The following is a 17,979-nucleotide window of genomic DNA, read 5'->3' as shown; positions in this document are numbered from 1 at the left end:
TTTTAGTTTTTATTTGGTTTGGAGCAAAATTTTCCCACTCAAACTCTTGCCAACAAATCTTGAATTATTTTTTTACGTAGCAGCCGCTGTATTTTTCTCTTTCTCTTTTCGATTTAACTCCGTTTCTAACTGTTTTATCTTTTTCATCAAGTTCAATTTACGTGAGTTATTCTCTTCCCATTTCTTGCGCCGCCTATCTAATAATTCGACCGAGGCGCCGCTTGATTCAAGATTTTTAATGTTCTTTGAAATGTCTGATGCGGATTTTAGAACGACCGTTAACTCCATATTTAGTTGATCGATCTTATTGTTTGTTTCTTGTATTTGAGAATCTAAAAGTTGTTGCGGACTCAGAAGAGCTGTTCTTGAAGACATCGATCGTCTCAATCTAAGAAAGAAGAAAGACGAAATTAATAAGGGTGGTAGAAGAAGAAGGCAATATCATCAGTCTCTTTAACGGGGACTGGGAATAAGTTCGAGTTATAGAAAGATTTGAATAATGAAAGTTCGAATGAGTGACAGTCTACAGTATCTATTGAAATCCTCTGTCGTAACATCACAAGCAAAATTAAATCTCGCCGCTCACTTTTACCATCTCAAGCTCTCAAAATGAGACCCATAGCCTGGACTAAAAGTTTGGAATTTCTGAGGAAAGCATAAGTACACAACTTTAATGTTCTAACGAAATTATCTTAGCAAGAATGACAACGACAAAAAAACAGAACAGATCTTACGATTTTCTGCCTTTGTCGGACGGTCTTGATTTTCCAGTTAGTTCTTTCAAACGTTTTTCAGCATGAGAATCAGCCTGTTCAGAAGTTTCGATTGCACCCACTGATCGTAAATAAGCTCGCAATTTAGCGTTATCAACAAATACATTGTGTTTCGAGATACGTTCAGTAACACCCTGAAAAAATGAAAATGATAAAAAAGATAAAAATTTAGCTTCAGAGCAATATAATGAATTTTTAAGGCATGAATTTTTGTGGAAATATTAGTTAGGAAGGTTTAGCAACAAAAGCATTCACCATTCTAATGTAATTCAGTAAAATAACAGTATCCCGAAATAAAACCTGCTCCTTGCCACAAAAAATTAGGGGTTAAAAAGACTCAAGAATCACACGTCTTTTTCAAAACCCGGAACTAAATTTTCCCCAAAACTGATTATGAGTTGGCCAAATATTTCAATGCCACTACTTCACCTCTACTCAGATGAACAAATTTGAAAATTAGAATCAATGTTTAAAGTCGCAGAAAACTTCAAAGTTTTCAAGAAACTAAATAAACGTTTTCTTACCTCATTCGAGAAGTCTTGTTCAATCGGGTCTTTAATTTTGACGTCTAAAAGCTCCTTGACCGCGTTCAATTTCTGTGATTGTTTTTGTGCTTTCTTAAACATGTGCTCCAACGGTGTACCGAGCATGCGCGATTGATCACGTGACGCAGGAATGTTCAGTAATTGGTGGCCTGATGGCGTGGAGCGTGACCGTGAGAAGAACATGTCTTGACAACATACACGCATAGTCTAAAAGGAAAAAACGGATCGGAAAATGATAAATTATTACAGAGATTCATTGCAGATTACAGGAGGCCACTTATTGTTTTTATAGACTGGATGGCGCTGATAAGTGGCCCGGTATAATATGGTGGACTTCAAAGACTACTAAAAGCCAAAAAAAGTTTGACTGATAAACTGATGGTTGAAGTAGTAGTTTTATTTTAAACCATCACAAAAATTGACTGAAATAAGTAAGAGAAGAGTGTTGTTTGTCTTAAGACGCTTGATTACAAATCTTACCTTGTAAAATTCTCTCAAGAAGAGAACATTGTTATCATCTTTGAGATCGTCAACTTTGATGTGCGCCAAACAATGCATGATCAAAACAACAAAATCACCAACACTGTCCATACGCTCTTGGCGGATAAACAAGATCTTACGCGACCGCTCGTAAAAGAATGAATTCCTGAAGGCGTTCTTAGCGTAATTATTGGGCGGTAGGGAGGAAGCAATAAGAAGGGTGACTTCAGGCACTTCCATGATCTCTTGCAGAAGTTGAATAATAAAAACACCGAATCGATAGACAACAAACTGNCATAGGTGTTAGTTCATTGATATCGACTGGTATAAGTTCGTCTTGACATGACCACTGAGCGTCCTGCAGAAAAAGATACAATAAAATACAATGTTAAGTTTTAAGGTTAACTAGTCCGCAATGTTGTTTTTTTAATTTACCTTAGATTTTCGAACGTTCAAATTCCAAAACATTCGAATCGTGCTGTTGACGACCAGAATTGAAAAAGAAGATGGCGAACTATTCAGCTCTAAAACTGGACACGCTCCCCTGTATGGTAAGCCCGATCCAGTCAAGTATATAGAGATCAGTGATGCACATTGATCAAAACAAATGATAGAATACCTTAATATCGATGTACGGTCTTCCTTTAGCGCCGATGCATCCTTGAGGACCGACGCCATCTTTAATCATCTCTTCAATATCATTGACCGCTTTAAACAATGGAGAGGCTGTCAACATCTTCATCCAATCCTGTTCACCGACATTTCCTGTGGTTGGTGTCAGTGGAGACAACGTCGGTGGGACGGATTGTGATAAGCTTTCTTGTTCTGGAGCTACATATGTAGAAAATCACAAATGTAGTGGACTTTTCGATAATTCAAACTTCTAACATTTGAATATCTATATATCGAATTTCTATAATCTTTATCATATCATTATTTTCTTCAATAGCCGATATCGGCTTTACCGAATTCTCCCCGAATGATTACCCATGATGCATTGCGCAAAAAAATTCACGGACGATAACCATTGAGTTTCAAGCCCGAAGGGCTAGAGGTCAATCTCTAACCTTTCTCAGGCAAGAAAAATTGAAGCCTTAAAATATGCGCCGTATTTTTGATGACGGATTGAATCTAGCAATTCCTTTGTTTTCGAGTGATATATTTTTCGAAATTAAGCGGTAAATTTTAGTTTCAATCTGTCATTTGTGTAAAAACCAGGCGGGTCGCTCAAGGCCGCGCAACTTTGGTAGGATTTGTTGGCTTCAAATCCTACCAAAGAGATTGACCTCTAGCCCTTCGGGCTTGAAACTCAATGACGATAACCCAAACCCTAACAATGCATCATGGGTAATCATTCGGGGAGAATTCAGAAAGCCGATATCGTCTATTTGAATCGACTCTCTCTGTAAACACATTAAATTTCTTCCTTTGTGTTCGGTTCGAATTAGTGGGAGAATAAACTAAAAACACCAATGCACTTTTCAAATTTAACACAGCAGTACAGAGAGAAAGTATGGAAAAACCTTTGTAGGAGAACACCTTTTTAGGAGTAAGGATTTATCTACTCATAATGTCTAATGACGCTTTCAAAGTCGACTCTAAAGTTTGACTTGAATTACTTCAATACAAACCTTTTTCGTCCTTGATCTGTTTTGCTGCAAGAGAGGGTGTTGCTGACGTCAGCGCCTTAGCACTCGCTGTTTGTAATGCAGCCAACTTCTTTTTCTCCTCTTGAGCAGCCTCACGCGCACCACCGGCGTACTCATCGCGGATCTTTCCCATTTCGACGCTTTTCTTTTTCTTGCGTCTCTCCTCCAGCTTTTTACGCAACGCCTCTTTGGTACGTTCTTGCTCTGACTTTAAATTATCTTCGAATTTTTTCATGCTGTCTTCGTGGTCTTTCAGTAATCGCTCTTTTTCCGTTTCGTTCAAATCTTTTTGCATAATGGCCAACTGGAATTAAAGAAAACGAGAATGTTTGACTTTCATTCGTTAATAACCTGGTAAAAGACAATAGACGATATCGGCTTAACGTGAAAACTCAGATTTGACCTCCTAGAATTCCCAACAATGCTTTGTGCGGAAAAAATTTCACCTTGAACTTTTTTCCGCGCAAAGCATTGTGGGCAATTCTCAGAGGTCAAATCTGAGTTTTCACGTTAAGCCGATATCGTCTATATTGTTCAGCACTTTCATTACCAGAAGTTTTGTGGAGAAAATTATCAATTATTTGGAAGATAGTATAAGTAAACTAGACTGAAGTCGTTTAAAATCGTGCACAGTAATTCACCAACATGGGCGTTAACTCTAACAAATTTATAGAGATGGCTTGAGTTATAGGGAGAAGAGCGTATAGTGAATAATGTCTGAAAAGTTCATCTTAAACTTGAAATATAAAAAGACAAAGGTTTCCTGCTAACCTTATCTGCTTCCTCTTTTTCTTGTTTCTTTCGTTTCCTTTCCGCTTCCATTTCTGTTTCCTTCTCCGCCTCACGGAGCGCTTCGTCCTCGCGTTCATGATCTAGCGCGTCTTCTAGTCTCTTGATCTCTTCCTCCATTGCACGTCGTTGTTCTTCGCTCTTTTGTGTACGAGTCTTTTTAATTTCCTCGATCTTTTGAGCCATGTCGAATAAAGTTTTCTGTCTGAATTCATCAGCTGCTTGCGTAGCCTTCTCAGCTTGTTCTTGGTATTGTTTTACAAGGTCTTCTTTCGTTAACAGATCTTTCATGGATCCAGCTAACTCATTTAGTTGGCGTTCACGTAACTCTAGCCTCTGATGTGCATGTGCAACTTCGAGTGATGGAAGAGGATCTTTGTCCGCTTCCTCTAAAACGCGTTCTGTGTCCTTGTCAAATGCAGCTAATTGTTTCTTGTGGTTCAATTTGAGTTCAGCTTTCTTTTGAGTCAGGTCTGTGTTGCTGAGATCACCAGCCTTTGCCAGCATTTCCATGAACTCCTAAAGATGGGAATCACGGTTAATTGTACTCTTGAAGGTAAACCATTTCTTTTAAAATGGGATGAACATTAGCGACGGACCCGGAATTTGAAATTTTGTTTCAGAAAATCTTTTAGAAATATTTTGATGAAAGCTTATCGTTTTACGCCAAGATCATCAAAAGTTATCAGTGCCCGAAATCAATTCTTTATTAATTTTTCGATAACGTCAGTAATAAACATATGAAAATCTAATCCTTTTGACATACCTGATCTTGCTTAGCCATCAGTTGATCTCTCTCCACCTGCCTGTTCTCTTCAGCGTGCGCTTTAGCGAACGCGCGGGCGGAATCGGTCTCGTTTTTGAAAAGTTCTTCAAGTTCAACTCGTTCACGCATATGACGTTGCTGCAACGCAGCGAAAATCAGCTTTTCTGCTTTGTCAGGATCTGTGTTGGCGATTTTTTCTGCTAAAGCTTTATTCTCGTTTTCTCGAAGCTAAATTGAAAAAGAATAGATGTGAATGGGCATGCAATGGGTAAGCAAAAAAGTTCAAGATAATAGAACTCAGAACCTCTTTATAAGACGGTGAACGTTGAAAAAACGTTGGGTACACGAATACTATTGAGTTTTTTCGTTGGCAGAATCATAAATTTCAGAATTTTCTGTCTGCTGGGAAAATGAAATTCGTTCCCTCCGGATCTGTAAGAAACATAACATAAAGTAAGATACGAGGAAGAAAGTCTAACGAAAGTTCAAACTGACCTGTCCATCCAACATCTCGTTTCTTTCTTTTCTTTCCTCGGCTAATTGTTTCTTGTTACCGGCTTCATGTCTTTTCGCCAGCGCCAATGCACGTTTTCGTTTCTTCTCGGCAATTTTGTCGGCGATGGTCGCTTGTTGTCGGTTTTTCTCGGCGTCCATATTTCGTTCTAAAAACTCGGCTTGTTGTCGGTGTTCGTCGACCAATAGTTTGAGTTGTTCTTCAGATAACTCACTCTTCTTCGCTTCCATTTCTTTCTGGAATTTCTCTCTTTGGTCTTGAAGAGCCTATTAGATGGAAAAGAAAATATATTTTTAGTCGTCAACTACTGTATATCTAGAGAATGATTTCAAAAAGGGAGGACAGAACAAAACTTAGAAATTAACTCTTTCGGTACAGTTTAGAAAATTGAAATAAACCAAAGATCACTTCAGATGCACTGAAAAAGCTTTACTAAATAAGTTATCAGTCTAGCTAGCAACCCCCTAGCAACCATACCTTAATTTTCTGTTCGTCAATTTGTTGTTCAATATTTTCTTTTGCCGCATTTTCTTCTTGATCACAATCATTCTTCATTTTCTTTGTTTCTTCAAATTGCTGCATCAGCAGTTCTGCTTGTTTCGCTTCTTGCTCTGCTAACAAACGATCTTGCTCTAATTTTTGGTCATCCGTCAAACCCACATTCATGACGTCAGCGATGTCTGAAGCAGTTTTATCACCGTGTAAGATTTGATTCTGTAGAAAAATCAACAAAATGAAGGAATCAGTTGTGATATGTCATACATGATCTCTATAGCCGGTATGAATAGTAAAAAAACATCGTCAACCTGACGCTCACGACGACCATAAAATTGAAATTGAGTGTTGAAACAGCATTGCGAGTCAGTGGATAGAATATTGCGTTACAGAGATTATATATAGCCTGCTGCTGAAAATGGTACCTTGTTTTTACCGCATATTTATACCAAATGTTAAGTAAAGAAGGTAAAATATTCTCTTACTTCAATCCTTCTTCGTTTCAAATTCAATGGAAAGAGAAATGGACAAGGTTTTTTGAGGTATAAATCTCACGAAACGTTTTAAAAATTATATGTGAAAAAGGAAAGGAAACATGACATACCCTATTCTCAGAGAGGGCGTCCATTTCTTTACGTAATGCTTCTTCCTTTGCTTTCTCTTCTCTCAATCTTCGACGCGCTTCCAATTTCGCGCGCAATGAAGCGTCCGCGTACTCTTTCTTTGTTTGTTGTTGTTCGTCCGCCTTTTGTTGTTGTTCTAATAAGCGACCAATCAGCTCGTTCTTTTGATCATCTGAAAGAACGTTCGATTCTGCTAAATCACCGAGCATGCGTCGCTCTCCCTCACGGGTCTTCGCGTCCGAAAGATCTCCTGTCACAGCCATAATGGCAGCCATTTGTTCAGTTTTTTCAGCTTCAGCCTCTGCGTTGAGTGCATCTTGGACTTGTTGTTTCTCCTCCTCAGAGAGATTTGTGTTGATAAGAGAGTCACGTGGTTGCCGAGCACCTCGCTTACGATTACGTAATTTGTCTCGGATGGTTTTGTAAAGTTTACTGTCCTTATCCAGTTCCTGTAATATCAAAACAGATCGATAAGATTAAATCAGAGGTTAAAATAATCTAAACGTGAACATATTCTAAATCAGTCTGATTATGGTGTGTTGTTGTTAATCCAGCTGTCCAGGATAAGGTAAAAAATGATGTCAGTCTAATAGGCTTTGTCATGAATTATTTTGAGAGCAACGACTGCCTTGATTTGAAACCATTGCCAAGGTGATTAAATCCCATGAACAAATGAGGAGTGTTACCTTTATGAATAGTTAACTTCTTATGAAAACCCCGAGGAATCAATTATCGTATAAATATTTTGAAAAGAGTTAAGCATTTCTCGGTGACGTAATCTATTGACATAAACCATCTATGGTTTTGAAGAATAGTTTGATCACATGACCTTAACAAATCAGGCCAATATTCTCAACAAATAGAAACCAACCGATTTGAGATCATTCATATCTTCTTCGTTCTTTGGTGAAAAATGAAGATTCATTGCTCTCAAACGTTCCTCCATTTCCGCCCGCTTGGCGTCATCTTCCAGTTCGCGCGCCCGCACAGCTTCATCTTGGTAAGCTTTTTTGAGTTCATTCATCAAACGTTCTTGTTGTTTGGTCAATAATTGCATGTCGCGATCGACTTCTTCGTCAGTCGGTACTTCATGGTCGACTGTTTCTGCCACACCTGATTTCTGGGCTTCTCTCATGTGAGCACTGTAAGATAAAAGCGGGGATGACGAGTTTACTAAAAGTCAGAAATTAATAATACAACTCATACATTTCTCATACATGTTCTTTATTTTTTTATCCAAAATGCCAATTTTGATTCAGGCTATAAAATAAAAGTCGGGGATGATAAGTTTACTAAAGGGCAGGAATAAGGTTCTATATTCTAGGATTCAAGATGTCAACTTTGACTCAGGCTTATACTTTTACAAGATGACAATAAGAGGTATTCCAGAATAACAACGGCATATTCCGACTAAAAAACTACAATCGAATATCGCTGAAAAGGAGAACTTACTTGAAAAGAGATTTCTTTCGCTTTAAGCGTTCTTTCTTCAACCGATCTCTCATGCTCTTCAAATTTTTCTCTTTCTGGTCTGCAAATTGTACAGTAACCGCTTCCAACTGATCAGCATGTTGCATAATAATTTTCTCTCGTTCTCCTTCATCGTGTACATTTTCAAGACTCTCCTTCAAGGAGGCTTGCACCTTCTTGATCGCTTCTTGTTTACCTTTCTCTGTATCAGTCAAGATTTCATTGATTTCTTGGATTTCCTGCTCTCTAAGCTTATTTTCCAAGTTCACACTCTCCAGCATGTGCTTTTCTACGAGTGCCTTTGAAATCTCCTTTCTTTTTTCTTCGGTCAGCTCTCCAGCATTGATGACATCTTGAATATCCACAGCAGATCCACCACTCGTTGCCTCTCCTAGCTTAGCAACCTCTACACGCGCAAGAATCTCCTCAGCGCTCAAAGACGCCCGCGTTGTCAATTCAGGGCGCGCAGATTCGGTAGCCATGGTAGCTTGGGTTGGCGGAGACTCAGAAACAGCAATGCCAGGTACAGCTGAAATGATATGAAGAAAAAAAAACTTTAAACAGAATGTTCATTAAACACATTCAGTGCTTAAAGCATTAGTAACATTGAAAAATATTTGAGAAAGCTGCAGTGATTCCGAATAAAGACGTATTATAAGTTATATTAATATTAATTAGAACAGAAATTGCTGCAAATCTTAATACAATTTCTTAGCAGCAAAAATATTTCTGTATAAAATATCATTAGAAAAAAGTTTCACTTACGTCCTCCAAAGGATTGTGGGAACAATTGAGGATACTGGCTTGTTCCCTGAGTTGCCAAGGCTTGTTTATCAATTCCTCGAAGTCCCAGAAGTGAGCCTGTACCGTCGGCGCCAGCAAAAGTGCCTTGAGTCATGGGCACGGCTCCAGGCTTGATTCCAACACCACTAGCCTGGCCAGCAGCCCATTGCGGTAAGGGACCATTTTCTTCAATTGTTTTGATGAGTTTGTGGAGCAAGGGGATAATTTCACGGCTTGATTCTTCAGATGCAAGATTAGGTTCACCAAAGACTCCAGGAATTGATGCATCAAAGTCACCGGCATGGAATTCAGAATTGTTGAGAATAACCTTGTATTGAAAAAAATAAATATCATACAGTAGAGTCTCTTTGACTCGAATGTCTCTTTAACTCGAACAAGTTTTATGGCTCCTTCAGTTAACGATGGATGTCTATATATAAGCCTTACTCCATAACTCGAAATTTCCTTAAATCGACAAATTTGTATGCGCGCGTTCGAGTTATGGAGACTCCAATGTATAATATACTCTCATAGAATTGCCATAAAAAGACGAGTTCCAATGAAGGCCTTATGAGGTCGAAACAGCTGTTGTTGTATAAAATAACATCTGAAACCTTTAGAAAGCTAGACGATTCAGGGGATCTCGTTTACGTACGTCCTGTATTTGGTGTCTTATTCAAACCTACAAAAAGGACTGAATCGAAATACCTTAGCTTCAATGTTGCATAGTTCAGCTTTTTCACGAATGTATTCCAAAGATTCGAGTTGCTCGTCCAAAGTCTCGATACGTGATTGGAGTTGATCTTGCAGTTCGTTCCGTAGCCTCGTTTTGGCGTTATGGAAACGTTGTGTAACGGCTTCCTCTGCGTCTGGATTCATAGCTCCCTAAAATGAACGAATGAATGAATGAATGAATCGTAAGTTAGAATAGTTGTTTGAGAGAACGCAACGGTCTTTTGAATAACTAATTACTAATCATAACTTATTTTTTCTATGATAACCTCATAATTGATATATCTTTAACAACACAGCTGTTACCCAGGTACAAGATAATTTATCCCGTTTGTACTGGCTGGTGTAATTTGTTATTCGATAGACCGTCGCGTTCTCCCAAACGACCAGAAAGACGAATGTATCGTCAATTAGAGGAGAGGGATAGTAAACGCGGGAAATAGTGGCGGTAGAGTTTGGAAGAAACATTGCAAACACCACCGCCACTGCTTTCTCCGCCCGAGCTAACCACCCCTTTTGAATTTATCCACCTCCTTGGCTAATCCCTTTTTTAGTGATCTTGTATAGGCGATGTCGAGAAATCCATTGAAGCGCAAAAATGATTCCTCGATCTATTTCAAATTAAATGTTTTGTTTTTGAATAAGAGTGATATCGGTTGCTTACTCATCAATTTTAATTCACAAGCTTTTTCCCATTGGATTGACACTGATGTTGAGCAAGATTGGTCAGAAAAAGGAAAAGAAAAACATTTTTTTGCTTATATCAGCATAATATAGCAATAGGCAGACACTGTTCTGATGTTAAATATGTGTCTGATATGAAACGAAAACACTTATGTAAAAATAAAACCTTTAAAGTGGGGCAAATTCTTCAAAAAGCGATATCACCATTTATCACTAAATTCGTACCTCAAGCTCCTCCATTCTGGCTCGGTATTTCTTTTCTTCTGCTTCCAATTTCGTGAAGAATTTCTCAATTGTAATCATGAGTTTGCCATGTGATTGCTGATGAAGCTCTTCGCGTCCTTGTTCCACTTGATCGCATTGTGTTAACACAGAGACAACATCTGGTGGCAGGACAGAGGCGTGTTCGACTGAAGCATCTGAGCGACGTTGGACTTCACGGTGATGTGCTTCCGTTAGCGCGTTTGTATCTGACGAAATAGAGTGAAATTGAATTAACATTTGAATTATGTTCAATCCTCTAGAATAATTTTGCAATGATATTAATATAATTCTCTAACGCAGTTTTCTCCTAATTATGCAAAGGACATCCACAAGACCACAGTTTGCTACAATACTGGCCTCTAATAAAGACTTGAGATCTGAAATTAATTTTTTTGAAAATCCTGCATCGTAGGGAGAGAATGGTAGCTACAATTAAAACATAACTATTGCCACTAGTTGATATTTTCACTGTTTTTGACTTTCCAAAACCATAAAATCATATCTTGTTTGACATTACAGGCGATAAGAATGTTAGAAAAACATACTTTCGTAGATTTGGTCAAGATATTCCCTGATCACGTGCACTGTCACATGTTCATCTTCCATCAACATCTTCGCCACTTTGTTTTCTTGTGTCGAAAGTTCAGTTTCGCGTTTCCGTTGACGCCTCCAATAGCTACGGCGACCGACAATCTCTTCTTCTAACAATTGAACCTAATGGTAAAAGAAATTCGTTGTTATGTTTTAGATAAAACTACTCGATTTCCGCCATTATGGAAAAAAACCTCTTTAATTTGGATCGCATTTTCAAAAAGTACGTTTTATTCCTTAAATGACGAAATGACGTAACTTGGCCTAATATGAAAAGGAGTCTAAGATCTTTTTTGTTGGTATTGTGAATAAGTAAAATTCATTATCAAAGCTTTAAAGCAATAAGTGTTTCACATTTCCAAAAAATATTTAGGTACAGCATATCTCACAGTTTCTAAGAGTACAACTGACATTTAAAAATACTTACTGCGCCAAACGGAGCCTTTTTCTTCTTACGGTTACGTAGCGATGACGCTGTTACGGGTTCCGTGATTCCAACCTCATGATTATATTTGACGCCGACACAATGTTTACGTTTTTGCGATACGGGATCAACCACTTTTTCACCCAATTTAATCGGAACTAGCCCGTCTCCGTAAGGGTCTTCAACGGAACCACCCAACGGGAAACAATTTCCGCTATCTCTATCACGATCGACTCCTAAAATCGGAACACTTAATCCCGATCCGGATGGGTCTTTCATTTCCGTTCCGACAAGGATAGGGAGAAGTTGCCCAGTTGAGGTGAATTCATACATTCCGGGCGAACCACCGGTGTCCGATAATACAGACACCCGTTCTAAGCGCCGTACTAAATCATGGCCGTCTCTCAAGAGAACGGTTCGGACTCTAGACCTTGATTTTTGTAAGTCTTTAAGTGAATTGTCAAGAATGTTTTCTTCGTGGCGTCCACTGACGCGTTGCGGGCCTGTTAAAATATCTTTCAAGTCGTGAAGTGAGTCAATGACACGTGATTCATGATAAAGCTCGTTGACGTCATATAATGCTCGTTCACCGCCATTGAGTCTCTCAACTTCCCAATCAGCAAGATCTGCCAACCGAGTGCTGGTCACTTTCATGTTTTTCTTGGTATGAATATCGTTGAATGTGTCATACAAGAGGATTGGGACCGAGGGTTCGTCCAATGTCATTCCACCTACAGGGATCACGTGACCTGAATCTTCATCCAGCGTGACGCTCATGACGGGTACAGGCTGCATGTTGTGTTGATCGTAACATAAAGAACCAATTTCCAAAGCGATTGGTAGTTTTGTGATTGGATCAATATGGGTACCTCCAACTGGGTAAGCATTTCCTACAGAAAGTCGATGAATAAAAAATGTAAAAAAACGTGCATCGACAAATAAGTCGAGGGAACAAGAATCTCAACAAACACTACACTTAACTCTCGTTAATTTCAACTCGAACGGGGAGAGACTATTTGGGTTGAATAAGAAAGTGATTGGAATTCTAGAGTATTTTATGAGGATTTCCCCTTAGAAGTAGTTCGGATTATAGAAAGATTCGAACAATATAATCTGAATTGAATTTCCACTGTAATTATGTCTACTGGTGTTGAAGCATCTTTTCAGCGAGCGAGAAGTGCATATTGTATGACATTCGAAATTTAGCTAAAGTTAAAGAAAATCAGTTACAGGCGTTTTTGAAAATTCAGCTGTGAACAGGAGCTGTGAATGTTAAAGATTTAATCAACTAATTAATAGATAATTACATTTAGTATTCGACATCCACAGAAATGTAGGTCAAATGAAATAGCTTATATAAATCTGTAGCTAACAATTTTGATTTGATTTGACAATATATTTCGAACAGTACGTTTCATTTTCAAGTCTAAGAAAGATGAATGAAATAGCGAATCGTTTTCAGGATTTTCGATTTTCAATTTTTCAGCCACCAATATACTGGCCTAGAACGCCAAAGCATATTGACATACCTGTTTCCGGATGAATGGTCATTCCGAGGATGGGTACGGTCTGGCCCGTTTCCGGATCACTCATTGGTCCGTTCATTCGCATATCACTCTTCTTTTCTAACGTTGAGAAATTGATTTTGGTCGGTTGCCCCGTTTGCGGGTTAATTGGGTACGGGATGTACGGGATGAGATGATCGTGTGAGTTAGACGCTTCACCGTTGGGACTGTCCGTCGTGAAAACGAGGCGAGATGAAACAGGGTCGTAACCGACATTTCCTGTAGAAAATGACATTGAGTATATGTTAATTTATCGATTTTATAATCTTAGTATGCTCAGGTATGTTTTGTATTTATTATTTTTTCATAAAGCCAGCTTAACACATTCGCTGACGACCCCAGTATAAATTTTATAGAGGGGCTCAATGTTAGGTACTTCAAATGGCCACAACTCTTGATACAGAAAGTTTCGCATTTTCAAAATCTACGTGAAATTATGCCTTAAACGGAATACAATGTAAAAGCATTTGAAGGAAACCTCAGGTCACAAAAGGTCAACCTTTCGATGAATAATGAGCTCTCATTTTCAATAAGAAGCAGTTAGGAAAAGGTTTGTTGCCCGTCATTTAGAGCTATTGGAAATATCACCACAAATCTCACCTTCGATAGGGATCAATCTACACGTGACAGGATGAACGAAATATCCTTTTGGAATCTCCACACTGGTGACACCATCAGATAATAACATGGACACTTCTTGTGGGTTGGGGATGAGTAAGCCTGTCTTTGCATCAAATGTCACCTGTGGTTAAGAAGAAATGGACAGAAATTTATGATACAGACGATGTTCTCTTTTATGAAGAAACGTTTGCCACTAGTTTAAATTTCTAAAAAACTTTCGATTTATCCAACAATTAGTTGTTGAATTAGAGTTTTAACTGAAATTCGTGAAAGTAGATATCTAGTAAGGGAGCAGAGCGTGAAAAATGCCAAAAGTTGTCTTTTGGTGGGACTTTTTAAAACCTACATGAATTGAAAGTTTATGCTTTATAGAACTCAAAACAGTTTACTTGAAGTTCACAAAAACAAAGGTTTCGGACGTCGCGACAGTTTACAAAGGAGTGTTCTGTGAACTAACGGGCTTTACTTTGTTAAAGAAATCATGACTCACCAGATCTGTGTCCACCACAGACCCATTGGAGTTGAGAATGTGTTCTCGTTGTATGGCAACACCATTTCGATCGATCATAATACCACCACCGTGTTGGCCGAGTAAACCTAAAGCTCCTCTACGCTGTGCCTCGCTTGTTAACTCCACTGTTAGTTTTTGTATCAACATTTCAGCACGACTGCCAACCCTATGAAAATAAGTTTCATTTTTGCAAGAAATTTTGTACTAGGAATTTTCAAGTGATGCTTCTTGGTCTTTATCTTTGACAATCTCAAAATTTTTAATGTTTTGATTGTGAATAAGTAAGTAAGACTTTATATTGGAACAGTTCAATTTATTCAAAGTTCGAAAAGTTAATTAAAAGGATTAGTTTTCCTCCATAAGGCTACAGTACTTTTTATAACTCAAATATCTCTTTCGAACAAGTTTTCTGGTCGCTACAGTACTTTTTATAACTCAAATATCTCTTTCGAACAAGTTTTCTGGTCCCTTCAAATAAGAACCTTGAAAAAACATTTTTCCATAACTCAAACAAAAATTAGTTCCCTGCATGTGTTTTGAGTTCTTAGAGACTTAAACTTACTTATGAACCAAGTTGTCGTCAAACTCATCACTATAGTCTTCCTCGCCCTCTTCACCTTGCATTTCTTTACGATACGTTCCAAAGTCTTTAAGCAGGCGTGTGATTTCTCGTACCAAAGCCATGAAGTTGACTTGATGTCTTTCTCTTTCATCTTCATCCTTGCCGAGAATCTCATTTTGCAAATGAAGCGTCTGTTGGAAACGAAATCCGAGCTCCTTACGTCGTTCAAGTTCCTCCTCCAGCTATAACGAAAAAAAAAGGATGGAGAGAGTGAAACAAATGGACTTGAAATAACAAATTAGCAAAATAGCTTCTTAATACAGAGGTCAAAGTAAGGTTTCTCGTATAAAACAGAAAATTGATTTTACGCAGCAAATTAGCACATTAGTCTTGATATTTTGGTGAATTATACAGAATTTTGAGACGAAAAATCATCCTATTATACTTCGCTGGGACGGAATATAGTATAAGAACGAACGAACGATAAAGATGGTATAAAGTTATCCTTTGTAGAAACAATCCTCTAGCAATAATCTTCCAAATCTTCTGAATCTTTCGCAGCATGTCACTTAAAACATATGTTATTATTGTTATCATTATCATATTCAAAGAGACAATTTACCATTTTCTTCTTATTGTCATACGCTTGAAGATCCATAGCAGTCGCCAATGCACTTCTTCCTTTCAAATTCAATTTGGCTACCCATAATCCTTTGAGTGATTCGGCTTGACCTGTGATCTTGTTGTACAGTTGTTTGACCTGAAAGAAAATGGAGAGTAAAAAGTACAAGCGGAAAACTGACGAGGTTCAGTCGTCAAAGTAAAGTTTTTCGTCTGAGATGGAATTGGATTTTACAGTACAAATTAGCACGTAATCTTGAAAGTGCTTGTGAATTATGCAGACTTTTGAGATAAAAATAAAGATAAGATAAAATTTCAACGATATCTTACCATTAAGTGCCAACAAGTATGTATGTGTGCGTATTGACCTCAGTTTGATAGAGAACTACTAAACTGAGGATTGAAGTGAGATTCGAACTCACGATTTTCGCATTACTAGTGCAACTGCTCTACCGACTGAGCTATCCAGTCCACGCTGGAAGCAATTTCTCAGGAAAGCAAGATTTGCACTAATTTGATGGGGACGAACGGATTCAAAAGTCGTGACTTCGAATCTCACTTCAGTCCTCAGTTTAGTAGTTCTCTATCAAACTGAGGTCAATAATGCGCATATATAATTTCAAAACTGCAGGTTACATCAATAACATATCTCCCAGTGTTTTCACTTTCATATTACTATCCAAAAGACATACCTGGTCTTTCTGTCGAGCTAAAGCAGCAGTGACGTCACTGGTTTGTTTAGCCAATGTAGTATAGAAATCTTTCGTACTGAATGCTTCCAAATCAACTTGCTGGTCGTAATCCCAAAATTCGTCGCCTTTGATTTCCTCTGCTGCTTCGATGACTGGAACAACTGAAAAAGAAAATCAACGGTTTATCGAGATTACATCACGGGCCGAACACCTGATTGGTAAATTTATAAGAGCATAGTCGCAGTTATGACCTTAGAACAAAGTAAGAACAGCCCTAATACTCCGAAAATAAAGGTCAGCTCAGAGCGAGTCAGTATTTACAGCTTTTTAAGCTTAGTGTCATTTTTCCCATAATCGCATAATGGGTTATTTTTTTTTTGCATCGAACGTTTAATTGCATTCGAAATTCATTTTGTGAGAAAGAAAATAAATAAACAACAATAAAAGAAAGACATAAAGAAAATAGAAAAATATAAAATTTTCATTGTAATTTCTGTAATTTACTTTTCTAACTGGGAAAAAGTAGTGACAGTCATTGTGCGATTAGCTCGTAATCACATAATCGCTCGTGATTTTTTTGTTTCGAATTTTCCTCGTCCTTTCGGACTCGGAAAATTAATAACAAAAAAATCACTCGTGCAATTATATTCGAATTGCACTTTACATATACAAATTAATCTCTACTTACTAAATTGTTTAAAATTCTAACAGAGGCGTTTAAAGAAAGCTTGCTAGCGTAATCTGAATAAGTAAGAACTAACCTTGGCCTTCTTTACTGGCGGTGTACGATTGTTGAATACCCCCCATGGCCATTTTAGAGCGATGGAGCTTCTTGGAAGGATGCACGGCAGATCCTTTTGATGAGTAATCGTCAAAGTCGTACAGTTGTGTGTATTGACGATATTTAGGGTCGCTAAATAAGTACTTTTTCCAACCGTGCGTACGGAACATGAACTGAAAAACGAAGAAAGATGGATATTTAAGAGATCTAAATGACCATTAAAAACCATTAAATTGTCTTTAAGAACCCAAGCAACCCGATTTTACTTGGATTGAATTACGTCTTGAAATGTATGTAAACATAAGCAAATGCAATGACTTTTAGACTTACGTTATTTGACACTAATGAAAGGGGAGTCTTAGCTCTAGTTTAGACGGTCCATTTTCACCCTGCTTATTCAAATTATAAAGTGGACAGAAAGATTGCTGTCTGAAGTCAATGCTCTGCCCTCTTTAACGTTAATGAAATGACTTCAATCTTGTTTCAAGCAAATATTTTAACAGCCAGCTCTTTCACTTCACCTCTTGTCTACTCTAACAATTAGAAAAGACAGAACAGAAAGTTGGCCGTCTAAACTAGAGCTAACCCCTTAACGTATATTAACAAATTGTACTTTTATAATAGACGTTATAGGGAAGATTCGACACTTACTAAGGCAAGAACAATGATGAGAACCACGATAAAGAAACAAGCCAACATTAAACCAATCAATAACCAATCAGGTGTAATCAAAATGGCGTCATTGATTGAGATACCATTTTGAATGACGTTTCGGGGTGTGGTCGGGAAGAAGGGACCTTCTTCGCCACATTGAGCACCTTCAGCCATGACACGCACGTACTAGATAGAATCAGAGAAAAGATTTTATCATGATACCTAGTGTTCAAGGCAGAACTTTATTTTTATAACAAATTCATCCAGAATGTTCGAACTTTGCTGTATTTCTATAGAGATTGAGAATGGGAAAGATATATTTTGAATCTACCCGAGATGGAAGAACTAGATAAGTTGGATTCGATTTACACCTTCGAATCTTTTTGAAAT

The 17,979-nt window shown here is 38.0% G+C and overlaps 1 protein-coding gene across 1 annotated transcript in view; it reads right to left on the bottom strand.

Moving 5' to 3' along the window:
• The window catches only part of LOC136818193 (uncharacterized), a 56,217-nt gene continuing 38,238 nt past the window's right edge, over positions 1 to 17,979 (bottom strand). Inside the window, 27 exon segments of the mRNA XM_067074589.1 lie at positions 1 to 388; positions 735 to 907; positions 1,298 to 1,525; positions 1,799 to 2,095; positions 2,097 to 2,156; positions 2,418 to 2,629; positions 3,430 to 3,751; positions 4,219 to 4,755; positions 5,003 to 5,230; positions 5,498 to 5,782; positions 5,994 to 6,230; positions 6,616 to 7,083; positions 7,506 to 7,776; positions 8,087 to 8,633; positions 8,870 to 9,215; positions 9,596 to 9,772; positions 10,529 to 10,773; positions 11,113 to 11,281; positions 11,586 to 12,472; positions 13,112 to 13,366; positions 13,748 to 13,889; positions 14,259 to 14,445; positions 14,842 to 15,083; positions 15,464 to 15,601; positions 16,155 to 16,315; positions 16,916 to 17,108; positions 17,587 to 17,775. Of these exon segments, the coding sequence (XP_066930690.1) occupies positions 73 to 388; positions 735 to 907; positions 1,298 to 1,525; positions 1,799 to 2,095; positions 2,097 to 2,156; positions 2,418 to 2,629; positions 3,430 to 3,751; positions 4,219 to 4,755; positions 5,003 to 5,230; positions 5,498 to 5,782; positions 5,994 to 6,230; positions 6,616 to 7,083; positions 7,506 to 7,776; positions 8,087 to 8,633; positions 8,870 to 9,215; positions 9,596 to 9,772; positions 10,529 to 10,773; positions 11,113 to 11,281; positions 11,586 to 12,472; positions 13,112 to 13,366; positions 13,748 to 13,889; positions 14,259 to 14,445; positions 14,842 to 15,083; positions 15,464 to 15,601; positions 16,155 to 16,315; positions 16,916 to 17,108; positions 17,587 to 17,775 (7,512 nt within the window). The 3' untranslated portion in view covers positions 1 to 72.

Source organism: Clytia hemisphaerica, unplaced genomic scaffold (assembly GCF_902728285.1).
Source record: "Clytia hemisphaerica strain Z4C2 unplaced genomic scaffold, Clytia hemisphaerica genome assembly, whole genome shotgun sequence".
Classification (NCBI taxonomy): domain Eukaryota; kingdom Metazoa; phylum Cnidaria; class Hydrozoa; order Leptothecata; family Clytiidae; genus Clytia; species Clytia hemisphaerica.
This window is presented reverse-complemented; position numbering and strand designations above follow the sequence as displayed.